This window comes from Crinia signifera, chromosome 6, assembly GCF_055691185.1.
Source record: "Crinia signifera chromosome 6, ASM5569118v1, whole genome shotgun sequence".
NCBI lineage: Eukaryota > Metazoa > Chordata > Amphibia > Anura > Myobatrachidae > Crinia > Crinia signifera.
Window position 1 is genome coordinate 201,238,813 of NC_139222.1, and position 21,540 is coordinate 201,260,352.

Consider the following 21,540-nt stretch of genomic DNA (forward strand, 5'->3'; position numbering starts at 1 on the left):
AAAACATATGGAGCGCTGTCTGCACTGATTAACCCCTTCAGAGGTGGGTTTTGTTTAAGGAGAGCTCTCCACTGGACGAGGTTTTTTTTTTAGGAGCACTCCCTAAAAAAAAACACCATTGTGAATCTCGGGTCCGGGCAGCGCCGCTGAGCTCTACATCAGCCTCTGCCTGGCCCTGTCCCCGGCAACCCGGCTGTGTGTGGCGTGATGTTACAAGGTCATGTCGCACACAGCCAGGGGGCCAGGCAGCCGAAGCCGGGCAGCGGCTGAAGCTGAGCTCAGCACTCAGCGCTAAACTCAGCGGCGCTGCCCGTCACTAAGCAGCGTAGACCCTGGTACTCCCAAGAATTTTCTGGGTTTGCCAGTCCGGGCACTGGAGCACAGCCCGGAAAATTCCCAGGAGAACCAGTGAAGGGGTTAATGTTTTTATTAGGTAACAATCTTATGTGCACAAATGTTAAGGTGCATACGCACGGTACGATTTGTACCATACGATATGGTGTACAATTTTCCGGGAATGTCCCAGTGGTCAAAAGCATTTGATTTCTTGTTTATACACCGTGTTATATCGTATCTGATATACAGTATGATGTCCCAGCTTTACTACACTATACTATGGTATGCTTTCTAGCCAGAACTGATTTACATGTTCATAGGAGCGGCTCCCTCCCATATGACCAGCGGGAGCGTACATCGTATATCGCATAGTGCATACACACAGTACGATATAGTACACTATCTAGCATGCTATTTAAAACTAGTTAGATAATGCACAATCTAGCATGCTAGATCGTACCGTGTGTATGCACCTTTACTTTTTAAGGCAACACTGTATCCACAAGTATCAACAATTAGCACATTAAAATATACTTTAAAACAAAGAAACAGTTGAAAACCAACACATCACTTGAATTCTGGATAACTCAATCTCATGCATTTCCAACATGTTTGTATGTGGAAATTTGTATCAGCAGATGGAAAGATGTTGCTGTAGCTGTTTTAGTAATAGTAAGCCACATACAGCATGCCGTTAATTGAAATAGACACAGTCAGCAAGCAAGAATAGATTGAAGATGTTAATGTTGGATTAATAAAATAATAAAAATGTAATGTCTTTTCAACCAATCCCTTGCTATTCTATATTATAGCAAATGCATTCTGGGAGGTATCCGTAACTCAAACACTGTGGCAGAGAGCCTATAGGCTTCTATAGAGTAACACCAGCTTCCTCTGGCATTACTCTATATTGCAAAAACATGGTGATTGGGCTTTAGTGCATTGGGAAATGCATTTGAAAAATGTCGCAGGGATAAGTGAGAGTTTTTCAAGATCTAACACTCAAATTTACGAATCATCGGAAAACATCAATCATGTTTAATAGAGTGAATATTCAGCTTTAAGTTGTAATGTCCTGCCTGTAAGCAGCGGGTTTTGCAGATGTCTGCACAGATCTGCCTTTATTTTGTTTATTTTACTGTAATATTTTTTTTAACAGGGGAACTATAAGTACTAGCGGACTGCGGGCCTGATTCAGACCTGATTGATGTGTTTTGAATCTTTGGAGCCCAGCGATCAGGTAAACACCATCGCATCAGTCTCTCCCCCACTCCTGTGCATGGCTGAGAATACGTTCACAGCCGTGCATATAGGGGGGGGGGGGGGGAACCATTCGCAATCACCCACCGTCAAATGGTTTTCCCCCTGATCACAGCGCCAAGTCTAGACTTACTCAGTGCTGTGATGGCCATGGTGAGATGGAGGCCCCTGCTGCTTCTCCACTGCCGGGCCTGTCTGCATTTTTAGGCGGAATTCCCAGAAAACGCTGAAGTGCAGCCTCCAAATGCCCCCCGGATGTCAATCAACTTGCAATCATCGCTGGCTGTGATCACACGGAGGGCTCGTGCACGATCCCTGTTAATCGCTTAAACTGCGAATTTGCAGCCCAGCGAGCAGGGCTGAATTAGCCCCTGTGGGCCTTATTCCCACCTGATCACAGCAGGAATTTGTTGTGAAAATGGGCAAATCCATGTGCACTGCAGGTAGGGCAAATGTAATATGTGCATAGTTAATTTCTGCATGGTTAAAGTGAGAATGTCCTTGCTAAATCTACCCTCCAGTGATGAAGTTATTTGCTATACAACCACACATGTTTGGATGTGTGGATAACCATAGTTACCATAATTTAAACTGTTAAATGGATATACGGTACTTGTTTCCTAGCACGGCCACACCGATTAAGATCGGGGTGGTCGTGCTGAAAAAAATCGGTCGGTCGCATCGCATGCGATTTGGTCGCATGCGATGCGACCGACCGATCCGACCGATTTTTGACCCGATTTTTTCATTAAATCCAATGTAAATTGGGTCCCTGGGACCCAATTTTACATTGGATTTAATGAAAAAAATTCCAAACCCCCCCAAATTGAAGCGTGTACACAGCGCCCCACGATAGACGGCAACCCGAAGCGTGGCGAGCGCAGCGAGCCCGCGAGGGGCGGCGGTACGCGTCCTCCGACCTTTTCATGCCCTACTATCCACTAGGGCGTGGAGTGAGAATAGAATAGTGTGGCGAGCGCAGCGAGCCACCGAGCCCGAAGCGTGGCGAGCGCAGCGAGCCCCGCGAGGGGACGCGGATACCTTCACAGGTAATCGCGTCCCTTCGCGGGCTTCACAGTTGTCGGCGTCGCCACGGACACCTGTGAAGCCCGCGAAGGGACGCGTTTACCTGTGAAGGTATCCGCGTCCCCTCGCGGGGCTCGCTGCGCTCGCCACGCTTCGGGCTCGGTGGCTCGCTGCGCTCGCCACACTATTCTATTCTCACTCCACGCCCTAGTGGATAGTAGGGCATGAAAAGGTCGGAGGACGCGTACCGCCGCCCCTCGCGGGCTCGCTGCGCTCGCCACGCTTCGGGTTGCCGTCTATCGTGGGGCGACGACGGGGACATTTTTAATGTGAAATGGGTCATATTGACCCATTTCACATTTTTTAACATTTTTACACCATTTCAATGTTAAAAAATTTTTTAACATTGAATCCTATGTAAAAATCGGGTGCATCGCGTCGCATCGCGTCGGGACCAATGTTAATGGTCCCGACCGACGCGATGCCCCCGATATTTTACAGTTCCCGACAAGATTTCAATGTTAAAATTTTTTTTAACATTGAAGTCAATGCAAATATCGGGGGCATCGCGTCGGTCGCGTCGGGACCAATGTTAATGGTCCCGACCGACGCGATGCCCCCGATTTTTGTTTCCTAGCCGGCAAAATGGACCTGATTTCAAAGGAAATCGGGTCCATCGGGCTAATCGTGTCCCTTAATTAAGGGACACGATTAGTTACGATTGTGGCCGTGCTAGGAAACAAGTACCGGATATACTGTACTGTAAATGTAAAAGTTGTGTTTCAAATTGCAAATGTTTCCATTTGGCTCTGTAGCTTATACATTTGTTTTTATGTTTGTGTCCTAAAAACTACTGTACTTGACCATATTTAGTTCTTAGGAAACAAATGTATATTTTATGCAATTCATTGTACTATCAAACAAAGCAATCATGATAGTTTAGTCATGCAAGGTTCTATGGTATTATAAAGATAAATGAATGACTTTATTTCCAGAAGACTATTTCCAGAAGATTAGACATATGAAAACAAGATAGTCCCTGGATGATTTAGTCATAATAGGCTGCATCCAAGATCCACTGACGGATCCAACCCGTACAGACGAAACATGGTTTCAATTATTTTTATTTTAGTACCCAGCTATTTAGTGAAGTTTGTTTTCCTTCTTCAAAGATCAGTCATTCACTCCGAGGCTCCGGTATTAAATAACATTTTTATATATCAACCAAGTAATGATTAGCCTTTTTTAGAGGATTACCTCTATTTTAATATATGGGGAGCTCGTTTTGTGTGACAGCCCCATTTATCAGACCGTCTATGTTCTTGCTTTTGTTCATCAATCTTCTACTCATTTGTGGTTTTAAAGAATAATTTAGTTATATAGTTGCACTCGAAAAAAAACTATTGCAGAAATAGAGAATGTGGACATTATGGTACCTGACCTGATTTTACCAAGGTCTCCTCCGAAAAGAAAAAAATATAATAGTGGTATAATTATAGTACCCAAATAATAAATACCTTGTAGAGCGGTTCAGTATAGATACAAGATGGTTCTAATATCCATGTTTTATTTGTATGACGTGCATACTCCAAATTCAATGAAGAAAGGATTTTATTGTGTGATATTTGATTTTAAAGCATGCAGTTGCTTTTCTGTTTAACTATTAACCCCTTTTAATGCGATTAGTAAAATGTAAGGGGAACTTTGAAAATGCTGGGCCAAGACATATTTTTCTGCAGTATATGTTTGAATGAACCAGTTACTAGTACTTTATTTTGTTTCTGTTGCAGTAACATATGTTAGCATTGGTTTGATGTGAGAATGATTCAGACTGCATGGCAGCAGGTCAAGACACAAAGGGGGAAATTTACTAAGATGTGAATTAGGCTTCACATGTGATATTGCTATGGACAACCAATCAGATCCTGTCTACTATCTTCTAGAGGGTGCTAAATAAATAAGTAGATTCTGATTGGTTGCCCATAGCAACATCACATGTGAAGTCTAATTCCCATCTTAGTAAATTTCCCCCACAGGATTTTCTATAATGGGTGCAGGGTGTGGTGCAATGGAGCCCACACCGCACCCATATACGATTGTTATCCGTCCAGAATACTGAGTTGCATCTCAGCAGCGAAGACACATATATTTCCGAGTGATTTGTGCGTGTGCACTGGATATGTCCCCGGGAACAAAAAGTGTGTGCCATGTTCCCGTTGACCTTCACATGTGCAGTAGAAGCTGCATGCGGGTCCTCTCCTCTCTTAAAACGCCCCTGACAAGTCATTCCCAAAGCAACCAATCAGATTCTTCTTCTTATCTATTTAATACCTTCGAGAAGACAATACATGGATTAAGATGCAGTTGTAACTATGATGGTGTCACAACTGAGTAATTATCAGTAGACTGTGTATGTATTTTGCCCACAGTGCGCATGTGCCAAGGTACCTTTATGATGCTGACAGCAGTGAGGAATCAGTTGCAGAGTAATTGACAGGAGGAGGCCATTTGGTGGAGTGTCAAGACCATTTTTGAGGTGTCTGGGTGTGTGAGTGTTATATCATATGCATAAAAAAATGGCAACAGCATTGCAGCTCCCGCAGCCATTCTGCATGACCACACGGGCATCTGTGTCATATTTGTGTGACACCGTTTGGGATTCCAGCACCGGTATTTCAACCTCCAGCATACCGACTACCAGCATTGTAACCGTATCACCCTCACTAAACTTGCTTATTGTATGATTTTTATAACTTTTTATAGACATAGGAGCATATACAGTTAGCCACTTAGTAACTTTTAATGCAGATGGCTGTCAATAAATTGACTAAAATACATTTGATAATTAATAAGGAAATACTTCATAAACTGAGACTTTTTGTTATTAATTAGGATAAGATGAGCCCATTTTTTGACCCTCGTTCAGCATCTTCACACACATACCTCGGCATCAGAGCTATGTTCTCCTTTAAATCTCCTTTTTTGGAGGATGTCTGTTCATGATAACACTGGCTCCAAAGAGCTTTAACAGTCAAACTTTATTCTTCAGCCATCAAAGTATCAGCTGAAAGTTGAAGAATGTCTTTCAGCTGCTTGGAAACTAATATGGAGCATTTAGGATAAGACACAGTTTATCCAAGAATTATGTCTCAACTAATTCTCTCCCTCAGCTGTAATTTCGTCGGAAATACAAATAAACCACACACCGCTTCAAAGAACAATTTTTTTGTGTGCTTAATTATTTTTCCCACCTCGTCCAGTCGCAGATTCATCCTAATTAACTTAAAATGTGATTTATAAACAATTGGCAAAAAAAAATGCAATATTCGAAATTCTTTCAACTTGCAGCAAATTATTCCTTCTAACCACAAAATAAACCATTTCCTTTTTCTGTCTTAAGCATGACTTTTTTATTTAGTCTTTCCCTTAATGACATGTTTAACTAGCACCACTTAGAGTTAAAACAGGCCCCCTAGATAACAAATTTGGAAATAATTTAAAAGGCGGTTAGACCACAATTACACATAAGCAAATTGGCCTTAAATTGCTACACAAACACAACTAGAGAAGTATAAAAACTAATTTATGAAGCGGACAATAAAAAGAAAGAAAAAAGGAAAGATTTTCTTCTCATTTTTGACCACTAAACCTAAAACGCAGCTTGTTATAATTGCTTAGTAATAACGATTAAAACATATGTTTTAAACTAAAAATATGTAAAATTATTTTGATCAGGGGACAGGTATTTTCCTTATGCTATCATATTTGCTGCCCTAGAGGCCACTGGATGTTTTTGAGACTGAAAACTTAGTGTAGGCAGCACATTATGAGGTCAAAATAAGTCTCTACAATTGGACAATTCCAGGTCAACGAGGGCCCTTAGTGAACATGTTTTTTCATGTGGTAGATGAGTGCTACCAGATACTGTAATGCGCCCTCTCAGGAAGCTTAGTTAGGTGCCCAGTTGTTCTATTAGAGAGAAAATTAGGTGGCACCACCAGGAATCCTCTAATAGGAATTGGTATTTGCACCAAAGCAATTTATATAACATGTGCTCACATGCAAAAACATAAGTATTACATAAGTATTACATTGACATACTGTATGATGATCATTAAACCTCTTTTGCCCTGAATGAGATGAACTATAGTATACGCAAAAAAAAAAAAAAAACTTTTACAAAGGATATGTATGCTTTATGAGTTAATTTTGTTTTTGAGTTTGATTCCAATTATCTTTCAGTTTAAATTTGGATTTTGGGAGGAATCCGGAGTATCTGGCGGAAACCCAATAACAGGGAGAATACACAAACTTTACAATATTAGGTTCATGGTGGAAATCAAACCCATGACCCCAGTACAGCCCATGATGAGAGAGGTATAGATTGGGCTGTATACAGGGTCTGTCAGGAAAGTATTGAGACTTATTTTATCACACCACGCAGAACAGGTGCATAGGTGGAGGGGTATCTCGGCTACACATTCCTGTCACAAAGACAAGTGTTTGGCGATTTACCACAAACTTTTGAATGTGTGCAAAGTGAGCCTGATAACAGGTGATGAAACTTAAATCTTTGAGTATGATCTGGAGACAAAAAGGCAAAGTGCAGATTAACACACACCATCTATGCTTTGCCCCCAAAAAGGCAGAATGAGCAAATCAAAGCCCAAATCCATGCTCATTGTCTTTTTCAACTTGAAGGGTGTTGTCAACAAGAAATTTCTGCCTACCGTCCAAACTTTCAACAGTGCATTTTACACGGGAGTGCTCAATCACTTGAAAACGGTCCTCCGCATCCACAAGGCGATTGCCACTACATAGAAGTTTATTTACAAAATAAAAATACAGGGGTAGACACAAGGGGCACAGTAATGGCTTTTTTCAAAACGGGACAATATTAATTTTTTTTTGTGTTATGTCTGGTACTCACCAGAGCAGCTACCAGGCTCCTTACCTTTAACTGGCTGATGTGCGGGTTCCCAAACAGATGATCTACAGTAGAATGGCAATGATTTTCAGTAAACCATTGCAGATTTAGAGGTTTAATAAAGTCAAACAACCAGTAATTTGTATATTTAAGGCTGGAAAATGCTGGATAATAAATCTACCGCTTTCAAATATGACACAAAAATGTTGCAGAATTTGAGAGACAGCCAATAGAATAAGTATGGAGTAGACGTTAGGTTACAGTGTTGATCTGCCACTCAGACCGACAACCATTTTCCATTTCAATGCTATAAATACACCTTGTGAACAGCACTAGGTCTAAACTAGTGGACATGTGTCTTCATCCCATTCTTATAATGTACAAGAGCCCATTGTACAGTTTCTGTGAAGAAGTACATTAAGAAGTACATTAAGTGGTTTGAGTGGTACTCTGCCTAACAGAAAAAAATCTTCGTCGTTCAATGTAGAGATGAGCAATATTTTCAGAACTGTTAGAAAATGTTCTCGTTCTGCCTTGGAAGCAGAATACTGCATGCTATGTTTACAGAATGCTTTCGGTGTTCCCACGTCTACCCCAACAACTACACCACACACCATTATAATCATAGATACTGTATATTGGTAAACTGTATTATCTACAAAAGCAAACATACACTAACAGATTAAAATGACCATTGTGCAGCATAGTAAAAAAAGTAGTTTGAAGACTGCCACTGAATTGTGCACCTTTGGGAAACAAACTGTTCTGCTGCAAATAAATGTTGTCAAATTTTGAGAGAAATTAATTTGCAGCAACATGTATCAAAGACAGTGTAAAGTGAAAGTACTGTAATCATATTGCCCATATTCAATATGTCCGCAGTCAGAATGTTGATGACATAACTTTGACATGGTCATAATGTTACATAAAGCATTTTAACGTGTTGACATTATACCTTTAAATATAATGCTTTGTAATCACATTTAAAGTGATAAAAATGACACTGTTAAATGCTTTGAGTAACATTATAAATGTGTCAGTGGCCCACTAGCATTCTCCCATTGGCATACCGAGGGGCAGATGTATTAAGCTTGATGAAGTGATAAAGTGGTGATAAAGTGGGTGATAATGCACCAGCTAATTACCTGTCAAGTTACAGGCTGGGTTAGAAAAATGACAGTTGGGAGGTGATTGGTTTCTGCATTATCACCTTCAACTTTATCACCACTATATCGCTTCATCAGGTACTTTCTCATGATTCTTGTAAGACATAAATGTAGGACAAAGAATAAACATCATCTAATGAAGGTGTTTCTTTAAAGCATTAGAAAGTTAAACTTTCATTTGATGTCTACACTTTTGCACATCCTAAGAATAAATTGCAGCATGGTTGTTCAAGAAGCAATTTTTATCTTCAATTCATCTGTTCATATTGGCGCAGTAGTAAATAATAGTATTTAGAGTTGATGTTGCTGTGTCTATCTTGAATAGATTCCTCTGTGTTTAAAAAGGCATACAGGGCATTTAGTTGTGTGATATTAGAACATATTTTTTATGTTCAGACTTGTAATTTTTTCTTTCTGTTGAAGAAATGTTCGCAACTACTGTAAACTAAATTGTTAACCGTCTTTTTGAGTGTTGATTGGCTTAACTTGATGGATTAATGAAAGTCAATGATGCCAGTAATGAGCCCAATACCCAGAAAAGTATTCATTTCCATCTATAGAATGTGTAAGCTTCAAGTTGGAAATGTCAAGAAAGTGGACAATTAGCAACGTTAAACCATTTTATTGAGCACAAATGTGGAGTTTCCTCTATAAAATAACCTTTAGCTTCCTGTTTGCATAGTTCATGTAGGTTGTATGCCTGTTTAACGACAGCATTGCTCTATAATACTCCACAAGTAGGCTTACTTTGAGCAGACGGAAGTGGTTTAAGAGTCTAACACCCTAAAGATTAGAGGAATAACACTAAGTAGACTTTCTTGTGCAATGTAGATATTTTTACTAAAACGTATCTCCATATTCTTTTAAAAATCTCTAGTATATCTATAGCATGTTCATTTAGAAGCCAATAAGAAAATCCCAGTCAATGCTATGTCAATATAAGATACTTTAGTAAATGCTACATGATGGAACTGTAATCAAATATAGCTAACATCACTGTAAGAACTTCAATGCACAGTTATGATTCTGAAAATATACATGGAACTGGTCTCAGCCAAAAGATCTTTAGTAAACAATAACAATTACCTCATTATGTCACTGATGACATCACGTGTAAAATATTTCAATCATTACTGCCTCTTTTAGCACTAAAATCATACAAAATTCCAATTATATCAAGGATAAGAGATTCTGGGTTAGATGTACTAAGCTTTAAAAGTGATAAAATCAAGAGTGATAAACCACCAGCCAATGAGCCCCTAACTGTCATGTCACAGGCAGTGTTTGAAAAATCACAGGTAGGAATTGATTGGTTGGTGGTTTATCACTCTCCATTTTATCACTTTAAGGCTTAGTACATCTCGCCCTATGACAGCAGATGCAAGGCTATAAAAATAAATGTCAAAAGCCCTCACATTTTATTTAAAGTAATGCATTATTGGATGTATATGAATTTCATATATTACATAGTACAGTATATGAATTATTATTGTTTGAACCTAAATAGGAACCCTTATTACTATCGACTAGTATGCTATAAAGCCCTCTAGCATAAAACCAGGCTGTTGGGATACTATGGAGTAAATTTACTAAAGCGTATAAATTGAAGCGATGATGTTGCCCATAGCAACCAATCATATTCTGTCTCTCATTTTCTCGGATGCAACAGAGAAATGGTGGACAGAATCTGATCAGTTGCTATGGGCAACTTTTCCAATTTTCATTATGAGAAGTTTTAGTAAATGTACCCCTATATTTCATTTATAATTGCAAGTTGCAAAACAAATTACATCTTAAAGATTCCCCACCCATTGTTATCATACCCTCCAACATGACCCATTCCATTAGGTACAAAATGCTCTGTTCCTGGACTTCCCGGCCAGTGGCAGTTACAAATGTGAGGCTGCAGCACAGTCCAATATTCAAAAAGGGGAGCCACACCTACTGCCACTACAAACATCACTGTCCTGGACTCACTGACAGTTGATGTGACCCCCCTCTTTGAATATTGGACTGTGCTGGAGCCCCACCTCTGTTACTGCCACTGGCAGGGAAGTCCAGGAACAGAGAATTTTGTACCTAATGGACTGGGTCATGTTGGAGGGTATGCTGTTATATAAAAGTGCCCGGTTCTATTACTGCTAGTACAACTGTGTACATTTGGGTTTTAGCAAGTTATATACTGTACAAACATTTCTCATTACTTCAATTAAAACTTGTTGTAACTGTTACAAGGGCCTAATTCAGACCTGTTTGCAGGACAAATTTGTTCTCAAAATGGGGAAAAAAACATGTACTGTAGGTGAGGCAAATGTAATATGTGCAAAGAGAGTTAGATTTGGTGGTGAATTTCCCATTAGGCGTATGCCTAGTGGTGACACTTGTTGAGGGGCAGAACTTGGGTGCTTGTGTTGGTACTATTATCCCAAAATGTACCAGTCACTGCAAAATATTTCCACTGTATTGTACTATACGTCATCTGGAATGGAGGTTAAATGGATAGGACATGCACATACTGCCCCTGTAAGCCTGTCCTACTTAGCACATATGTATACATACATTGAAATGTAAAAAAAAAAAATCATCAATGGCTTTTTTATTATTATTTTAATATGGCTATCATCAAATGAGAGCTTATAAGTAATCTATGAAAGAGCTACCATTACTGTTGTGCCTAGGGGCCCTCTCGCCCCTAAATCGGCCACTGCTTCTATCCACCCTGGGACAATGGTATTTGTTTCTGAAATTCTGAAGTTTTACTACCACCACAATCAGTGTACTGAATATGTTAGATAGATGTGAAATGAAATATGCTATGTATATTTCAGTGGGCTGACAAAGTAATCGACGAAACGTGTCTGGGCGTGTCCTACCAGACGCAAACTTTTTGCCGACCACAAGCCAGGAGAGGGGAAAGTGCGCCAGCAATCCCGTTGTGTTGGAGTGACACAGGACGTGGCAGCCGTACCTCCATATCGCACTAAGGAGAGACTGACTGGGGATGCAAAGTAAAAAATAGAGATCACTGCGCTACTTCTCCTCTCACAAAATGAAATGACAGTCTCCATCTAAATTTCACTGTGGCTCCCAATATGATGATACTCCTTTGATTCTGATGTAAACTTTCTCTCCATATGTGAATAAGAAACAAACACAAAACAAGCCGTCAGGTAAAATTCCTCATATATAGAATGTGTAATTCCAAGGGAAAAGATCCCAACTTCCCAAAGTTGGACTGCTTACACGTGCTTACAGATAAATGCGTGCGTGTAATCCTATCTAGGTATCTTTTAAGGGACCACCAAAACATGCTCAGGATGATACAAGCTCTTACATGTGCTTACATGCAGGAGACTGAGGAAACACATATATTGGTATCTTTATACTCCAAAAATATAGCTCACACTGTCTTATGTGATTAGATGTATAGCCAATCATGTAAAGGTATCTTTCCTTTTTTTCAATCCGATGGTATATCATATGGAATAAAATAGAAAACTCCTCATGGTGCAGATAAATTAAAATATATGAGGCTTTATTAACAGAATAAAAATCAAAAGGTCAAGCCTCGTACCGTGGAAACAGGGATAACAGCCAGAAGGTAAATGGAACCCGGGTAACTCCTGCTAAAAACGTCCAACCTGGTCCTTGGTATTGGGGATGGCCTTCCTAAAAACACTCCTCCAACATGTTTCAACGCTCCAGGCGTCTTTCTCAAGACCTTGAGAAAGACGCCTGGAGCGTCAATGTTTTATGGGTGTTCCCACAAAAACACTTGGCATGTGCCTGCTTCAGAGGATAGTTGGTGCTGGCAAAGGCAGTCCATGCAGACTTTTCTTAGCAAAGGCAGGAGAAATCATCTGTCACTGAGCGACCAATGAATGATTTCTCCTCCTTGAGTCTATATGCAGGGATGTGTTAGTGTACCATGTTAGAGGGGGATTTGCACTGTGGGGGGGCATTCGGACAGGGCGGCATTTACCTGTTCCCTAGGCTGCAAACATACGCAGACTGGTTAACAGGTCTGAATCAGGCCCAGAACTTCAAAACTATTCGTGTAATGTTAATGAAATGTATTTATTCAGATATAAAGTAAAGTCAATATCAGAGTCGGTTAAATGCTTAGAGTATATTAGGACCTGTTGGGGATTGGTAGCAGGGCAGGTGTATCTGTTCCAAAAGCCCTTGGAACCCACCCCCTTGGGCAAATGAGAACACCATCTGCTGTATATTTGCAGGTAATCATATATGGCCTTCACTAAAATGGCACGCAGCCAGGAGAGACACAGATGATCATGAATGACCCCAATGTGTCATATGTGACACACCTTCAGCATTGCTTGGAATTACATCAAGAGTGCAGCTTTGTTTCCCATCCCAGGAAATACAAATAGACAATTTCAATAAGACCTTACGACAAAACAAGCTAGAAACCTAAACTAAAGTAATAAATGTTGCAGGAGACTACAGTATATACTAGCTAGCAAACTAAACTAATTTAAATATAGAAAATCACATTACTGGATTGACACCGTCACTGCAGATCTAAGCAATAATAATAATAATAATAATAATAATAATAATAACAACAACAAAAAACATGTCTCCCTATTTAAAATGCCCATTTCAGATCGCACTTTTTACCTGTTATTTTGCCATTTTTTTACCGTTTTAAAACGGTAATTTGTGCAGTCTGAAAGGTGCAGAGTGGATTTACCGGTTCTATTGAACTGGTATTTCTAAACGGTAATAAAGCAGGGTCCTACCCGTTTCAGACCCGTTTTTTTTCATTCATTGTTTTCTATGGGTTAAAACGGGTTCAGTGTTGTGGTGTTGTGAAGGAACAAAAACTGCATTGAAATACCGTTTAAGGACTACAACTGCACTGAAATACCGTTTAAAGACATGCGGTGAGAAAGGGGTTTTATCTGGCAGACCCGTTTTCAGAAACGTTTTAAAATACCTGGCCAAAGCCAGTTTTGCGGTCTGAAAGCAGCATTAGTGTAGCAGTCCCAAACTTGGGCGTAACCCATTTGTCTTGAGTGAAGACTTAAAATAAATAAATATAATAAAATAAATCTATAATAAAATTGTATTTTAATAATAATAACAGATAATACTTAAATATGTTGACCTAAACTTAGATCCATAATTATAGGCACTCTATTAGGTGTGACACATGCACTTTTCCCATACAATTTTGCCTAATCCTGGCTAGTGTTATGTTGCCGCACGTTCAGTCTCAGGTTGATTTAAAGTACTCCACTTAAAAATACTGCTTTTAATCCAAGGAAAATTCAATAATAATATTTACACATTTGTACAGAAAGAGACAAATGGCTTTCAAAGAAAGTTAATACTTCTATGAAAACAAACCACATTTTCCTTTTGCCTTTGAGGTTCTCTGACCACGTCTGGGTACTATCCAACGTCTTGCACTTCATAAGCTGTAAAGCACTTTCATCTAATATTTAAGACCAGCTTTTTCTTCCCTAATCCCTCAATTTGTTGCTGTACAATGAAAGTGTTAAATATTTAGAGGGGGGAAAAAACAGTGCTTGGTTTGAAAATTAAGTATTTTTTCCTGGCAGAAATGTCCATCTCTTTGGTCATTGGTAGAGAAAAAGCATTAGAAAAACATTAATATGCCTCTAACTAGTTTTTTTAACAAATAGATTCACCCCACAGAACCTTAATATTTAATTCTAAGTACAGCGAAAATGGATGGTAACGTAACAATGAACAACTGCTCTTGGAAGCAAACCTAGATCATCCCCTAAGTAAAAGTCAGTGTACATTTTCTACACTTTACTCAATTCTGTAAGTTAAGATTTCCTAGAGATGTCAGAGAAATATAATTTAAGTTTAGGGCACGTATCCTTCATTAGACACGCATTTACTACAAAAGGAAATGTAAATGAATAGTTCCATATGTAAACGTCCGAGACTACGAGCCCTTTTCTTTGCTCTGTAAGTATTGAGCCTTCTGTAATTAAATCTGATCCTTAATGTGTATAACACAATAGTTGTTTAAACGGTGTAATGGTTAGTATTACTACCTTACGGTACTGAGGTCATGGGTTCCATTCCCACCATGGCCCGAATTGTTTGGAGGTTGTACATTCTCCCCATGCTTGTGTGGGTTTCCTCTGGGTACTCCGGGTTTCTTCCCCTATCCAAAAATATACTTATAGCCTAATTGTCCCCCAACAAAATTAACCCTAGAGTGAATGTGTGCACTGGGGCAGGGATTGATGTGAATGTTTAAATATTCTCTGTAAAGTGCTGCGGAATATGTCGGCACTATATAAGTAACTGGTAATAAAGCTCCATGCTCTGAAGGGACACCTGCATTACAGTGCATTTAGGGTTCACAGCGGGAACTCAGTATACCACTGCTCTTCCAACGGAACTCTGCCTCGCACCTGATTCTGTTGCATATTTAATAGGCTCTATCCTGGAAGCTCTGCTAACACCTATTGCTTGCAGTGCTGCAACAATGTACAGTTTACCTGCTACTGCAGTGAGACTGTGAGATGGGACCCGCTAGTGAACACTGATACTATATGGTGACCCTGACACAGTATCTGTTGTCACACAGTGGAGCTTAAGCATTGCCTCCTCACTGCTAGTTCTGGACCCTGTAGACCAGCTAAGAGTGTATCTAATTTAACTTACCTCGTGCATATTTCTGTCGCTATCTACAACTGAGACATGCTCTACAAGCCCAATTTAAGGATACTCCCCCCAATATTGTTTTTTCCCCTCTGAAATTATTTATTTGCAATCTGGGACAGAAAAAGAGTATTTCTACGGCCTACACCTTTCTGCTCTCGGAACATCATACAGACTCAATGGTGGCCCAGCACCGGAAATGGGAGGTTGATCTGGGTTCCCCCAATGATAAGGAATCGAGGTGGTGGCATCCCTTGCCACCACCTCAATTAGGACCCAACAAGTCCAACTATTCATTTTATATTAAACCTATTTGATATATCGGCGGTAGAGAGTCAGATGAATGTCCTAAGTGTAATGGGGCAGATTGTACCTTCTGGCACCTTATCTGGCTTTGCCCTTTAGTTTGAAATTTCTGGGATCAGATTATAGCTGCCTTGGTAGTCACAGGTATCCCACGAGATTATCTAACCCCCAGGGTGTGTCCTTTGGGTGCGGGGGATGCGGTATTACTACCTAGGGCTGATACTCCTTATGTTACTAACATGAGTGCTTTGGCAAAGTTATGTATAGCGCGTGCTTGGATGGCACAGACTGGACCTTTTTTTTCAGACTGGAGGACATTGGTCAATTCCACTATACAACATGAAAAATATATATATGTCCAGGGGCTTGCTGCCTAGACATGAGAAGATTTGGCATTGATGGACTGACTCTGTATATGCCGCTTCAGTCTGAATAGTAATGACACCCATACTAATATTTCAGTTAATTATAATTTCTACTGCATCAGTTTATATTGCGATGATGTGAATTAGTCACTCTATACTACTTAATATAATTATTGCGAGAATGTCTTTCCTCTTAACTAGACATTCTTTCCTTAGGAACAGGACTGGTTTGGGCAACATACTTATAAATTGAGTTTGTTTATTTTTACCCTGAAAATACTTTTTTTTTGGGGGGGGGGGGGGGATTTTCTTAATTCAGTGACAGGTATGTTATAGTTTGTAGATAAAATCAAAATATGCACAATATTGCTAAACATTTATTTCTTTGGAGTTCATACTTATACAGAGACATGTATTAATGCAACTCACTTAATTGTCTCTCATTGATGTAATGTCATGTTTGTTATTACTGCACTGGTTTTTTATCCTCAGTAGTTTATTATATGAAATTATTATTATTATTTTTTATTATTTAAAATTACTTTTTTTTTTCAATAAGATTACTCTATTTAAAAAAATAGTGGGGGATCAGTGAGTAAATGAGGCCAAATCCAACAAACTAGTTGTGCCAATTATAGAATAAAAATTTACAGTCCTGGGGGAGGAGATCACATCTAAGACACATCTAAGATTTAGTCCAATGAGTTGAACAGGTTGAACTTGATGGACAAACACCTTTATTCAACCTTACAGTATTTACTATGTTACTATGTATGTTACTATGTGCTGTGAATGTGAGTGTCCTGGTTAGGTGTGCTGTAAATGTGAGTGCCCAGGTTAGTACTGTATATGTACTGTGGATGTGAGTGTCCTGGTTAGGTGTGCTGTGAATGTGAGTGCCCAGGTTAATACTGTATATGTACTGTGAATGTGAGTGCCCAGGTTAGTACTGTATATGTACTGTGGATGTGAGTGTCCTGGTTAGGTGTGCTGTGAATGTGAGTGTTGAGGTAAGGTATGCTAGGAATGTGAATTGTTGGTTGGTTGCTATGGGCAACATTCCATCTTCAGTAGAACTCCCATTTTAGTAAAATTACTCCTGAGTGTCAATATTAGATGTGCTGTGAAGGTGAGTGTAGGGGTTACGACTGTAAATGTGCTGTGCCTGTGAGACCCTGGTTAGGTGTGCTATGAACGCGAGTGATTTGAATTGAATTGTTGCTTCAATTCAAAGAAATTATATGATACAGTGGAAGAAATGTAATAGGATGAGAGTTTCAGAAAATGAGAGATTTGGTAAGAAATCTCCATTTGTTTTTTAAAGCTGCAATCATTTACACTGCAAAACCAGTTTGATTTTGCAGTGTAAATGATTGCCAATTTAAAAAACCTGGAGATTTCTTACCAAATCTCTCACTTTCTGAATCTTTCATCCTATTAAATTTCACGCATTATTTCTGAACCGGCTGTATATTTATTGTAAAGAGAAAAGTACTCTACAATTAACATTTCAGGAAACGTGCTTGTTCCGGGGTATTCCCTCTCTCCCTTCCCTTCGTATTCATTTTAATATTTCACATTAATATTAGTATCCTACAGTAGTTAAATAATTGGTTTTAAAATTCATAATAAAGTTTATAGCTTTTACTAGTATTACTATTGGTCCTTATTGCACCATACATAATGGCTTCCCTTCTTAGATTCAAGATAAACCATAAATGTTATTTACATAGAACTGCTATTACTGCCATCTTATCAGAAAAAGAAAACATAAACATCACTAATTTCCACCTAAAGTACCATGGAATTAGAGTGCCATACATTAATTTCATGCAGAGACTAAGTAAACTGTTAACTCCTAAAAAATGTTTCATTTTTACTCCACATGGAATAATTATAGTATGCAAAACATTTAATATATGTGTAACATCCATGTGCAGAATTATAATTAAAAATAAAACTCTATATTCCCCATGTCACTGACACTGGTGCTGATGTGAATGATTGATGATTAAATATGATCTGTAAAACACTGCACTATATAAATAATTGTTGATAAATAGCATGAAAAATAAGATACCACAAGAAGTAACAAAAAATTTCCTAAATTCCAATGCTTATGTCATTCTTTAATTCTATTCTGCAACCTTTTTCAGAAACCTAATTTCCAAATTTCTTTCTACGATTGCTGAAATATAACATTACTTTATCAACTACTGATTCTTTCCTTGGCTGAACTTCTGTTGTGAGAAAATACATGAAACCCAATTTTTTTTTTTTAGTTTGAATTTAGTAAATTAGTAGACAGGTTACTAAGCCATTCACTTTAGTACTCATACCTCGAGAGCTGTAATGCTGATGAACAGCGCGGACCTGCTGATAGAGACGCTCCAATGCTTCGATCTGACCCTTCTGCCGGAAATCTCTTCCATCGTAGTCTTTCCAGTCTGTTAAGCAAACACAGAAAACTTGGTCATTGAGACAATACAAGAAGAACATGTATTAACATTTGTACATAATGTAATATACTTTATTGATCATATTACCTTTGTTTCTTAAAAATTATATTGATGCAGTATGGATGGTGTAATAGTTATCATTACTGCCTCACAGCACTGAGGTCATGGGCTTGATTCCCACCACGGCCCTCACTTGGGTTTATATATAAAGATGGGAGTTGTATAGAAGATGGGATGTTGCGATGGGTAAACCAATCAGAATCTATTTCTTTTTATTTAGCTCCTCCTAGAGTACAATATATGTAATCTGATTGGTTGTCCATAGCAACATTCCATCTTCTATAGAATATTCATCTTGGTAAAATAGGTCACACTGGGGGAAATTTACTAAGATGTGAATTCTACTTCACATGTGATGTTGCTATGGACAACCAATCAGATCCCAAGGAAAAAGAAGGGTGAGAAAGTCCCAAGGTGCTGTCTAAAAGTCTGTGCAGCCTCAATGCTGATGGAGGATCACTGGAAAGCCTCCTTTCTGGAAAGTGCAACTTGAAAAACAGTGTTTTTCCAGCACCATCAAAACTGTTTTTCCAGCTGAACCAATCAGATCCTGTCTATTATCTTCCAGAGGGTGCTAAATATATAAGAAGTAGATTCTAATTGCTTGCCAATAGCAACATCCAATGTGAAGTAGAATTCACATCTTCGTAAATTTCCCCCACTGTGTCTTGTTTGTATATTCTCCCAGTGCATGAGTGAAGGTTCTCCGGTTTCCTTCTACAAACTATACTGGGAGGTTAATTGGTTTCCGACAACAAAAAAATTACCATAATGTGTAAGTGTGTGTGTACAGTACGTGGGCAGACTAGATGGATCAAGTGGTTCTAATTTGCTGTCAAATTCCATGTTTCAATATTACTCATGATACAGATAACATGTATAGTATATTCTGCACAAAACCAGGGGGTCAACAAACTATGGGGTCGATCCTATTCCATGCAGATGATTCACGAGTGCGAATCATCACAGCACCATGCGCACTTTATAGCAGGCTGATTCCGCTTAAAAGTGCTCGCACCTCCATAGGGGTTCAAGCAATTTTAAGCAAATTTGGCCCGGTGATGGTTGCGAGATCAGTGTAATTCGTGTGTCGTTTTCAGCATTTATATGCATGAAAACGGCACCTGAATGGCACGTCACACCCTTCAGACCTAATAGGATTGACTCCAAAGGTTCTATATCATTTAGCTGCTGGAAGTATTCTGTTAGACATTTCCAAGATAACCTTCATTATGTAAGCTATTTATTTACTCTTTTTTTTTACATGGCACTGGCATATTCTTTTGTGATTTATGAGAGGGAGCAGTGGCGTAACTATGCTGTGGAGCCGGCGCTGGCGGGGTCTGAGGGGCGCCCAGCGGAATGAATACCGTCCAAGGAGCCCCAGGCAGGCGGTGCGCGAGGTGCTCGGCGGCTCCCACAGTTCAGTGACAATCACTGGGTCTGGCTTGGCTGGCTTCTGGAATCTCCTGCAGCTGCTAGTATGTGTAGCTGTAGCTAATGCACCTCCGCCCTTCCGGCGGCAGCAGGGCCATTTCAAATGCGGCACTGGCTCCTTAGCCCAATCAGACCTTGCGGCCCTGCAGCCGCACTGATTGGCTGCAGGGCCGCAAGCTCTGATTGGCTAATGAATCAGCGCTGAATTTGAAATGGCCAGGTTTGGAACTGCAGCTGCCAGAGACCATGGATGCACCTGCCCCCCCTCTCTGTCGGCTGTAGTTCATAAAGGGTGTTGAATGTAATTCAGTCAGTAAGTCAGCCAGCCAGCCCGCCCTCCCACCCACCAGCCGCGCTCACCCGCCCGCCCACCAGCCATGCCCACCAGCCACGCCCACCAGCTGAGAGAGATGACTCCGGAGTCCAGCAGCCATGACACTGCTATAGGCAGGCAGTGAAGAATTCAGGGGATTGGCCAGAAAGGCCGGCCTGCTACAGTACCAGAGCATATGTCAAATAGGTAACTAGGGTAGGGCTGGGCTTTGGGAGTGTGAGGCAGGATGCAGGGATGGGGTATAGGTGTATGAGAGAGGGTGAAGGGCTGCGATATGGGTTTGGGAGGGTTTTATTTTTTTTGGGGGGGGGGCGCTAGAGACTTTTTTTGGCTTGGGGGAGCAAAATTTCAAGTTATGCCACTGAGAGGGAGAACAGTACCCAAACAAGACTAGCTATTAAAATGCAGAAAGAAAGTTAAGAAGATCCACTTGTAAGCTAACAAACTGAAAGAAAATATACTGTAACTCATAAACATTGCAGCCTGGCTATACCTAATGTGTCCATTGTCTTAGTGGTTGATGATCCTGGGCTAGTGGCTTGCTGGAGTTTGGTGAGAGAACATGTACATTTTTTCTGAGCTGTGTAAATTTGGAAATGTAACTTAATACTGTTGTGGTTTGGACACTAGGTCCTTCCTCCTATGGAGAGTGATGATTTATTTTAGGTAGTGCCAGACAGGCTTGGATTTATCTTGTTGTTGTTGTTTTATTTTCTGTTTAATAAAATGAGCTGTTGCTAGTTATACCAAACACTGGACTCTTCTGTTTTGGCTGGCTGCTCGAGTAAAAGTGTCAAACTGTCTACCCCAGAGGACTCAGCATCAACTTGCGACACTAGCTCTTGGCTTGCACAAAAAGGATGCCTAGCTGGCATCGAGGAATAAGACTATTTTTGAAACTTGGATTTGAAGATGAAGTTGCAACACTCAGCTGTTTATTGATTATACAGTGCTAGACTATAAATATACAAAGCTCACCCACGCACAAATCTTGCATGTGCAATATTTACAAAGCCATGCCTAATGCCACAGCAGAATTAACTTTTGAATAGGGAAAAGTTATGCGTAAAGAAGATTAAGAACATCCATCTCTAAATATTCTCCTGCACTTCCCCCTCCTCTGGAATTTACTCCTTCACCAACTCTGTCTTTTGGTGGTCTTCTCAGCCTTGAACAATAGCTACAAACA

The 21,540-nt window shown here is 39.8% G+C and overlaps 1 protein-coding gene across 4 annotated transcripts in view; it reads right to left on the reverse strand.

Moving 5' to 3' along the window:
- ANKFN1 (ankyrin repeat and fibronectin type III domain containing 1) overlaps positions 1–21,540 on the reverse strand; it is a 402,168-nt gene that overhangs the window by 171,732 nt on the left and 208,896 nt on the right. For all 4 annotated transcript variants that reach the window (XM_083148639.1, XM_083148638.1, XM_083148637.1 and 1 more), the window contains exon 9: positions 18,401–18,508. In XM_083148639.1, coding sequence (XP_083004765.1) covers positions 18,401–18,508 — 108 coding nt within the window. The remainder of the gene's footprint in view (positions 1–18,400; positions 18,509–21,540) is intronic.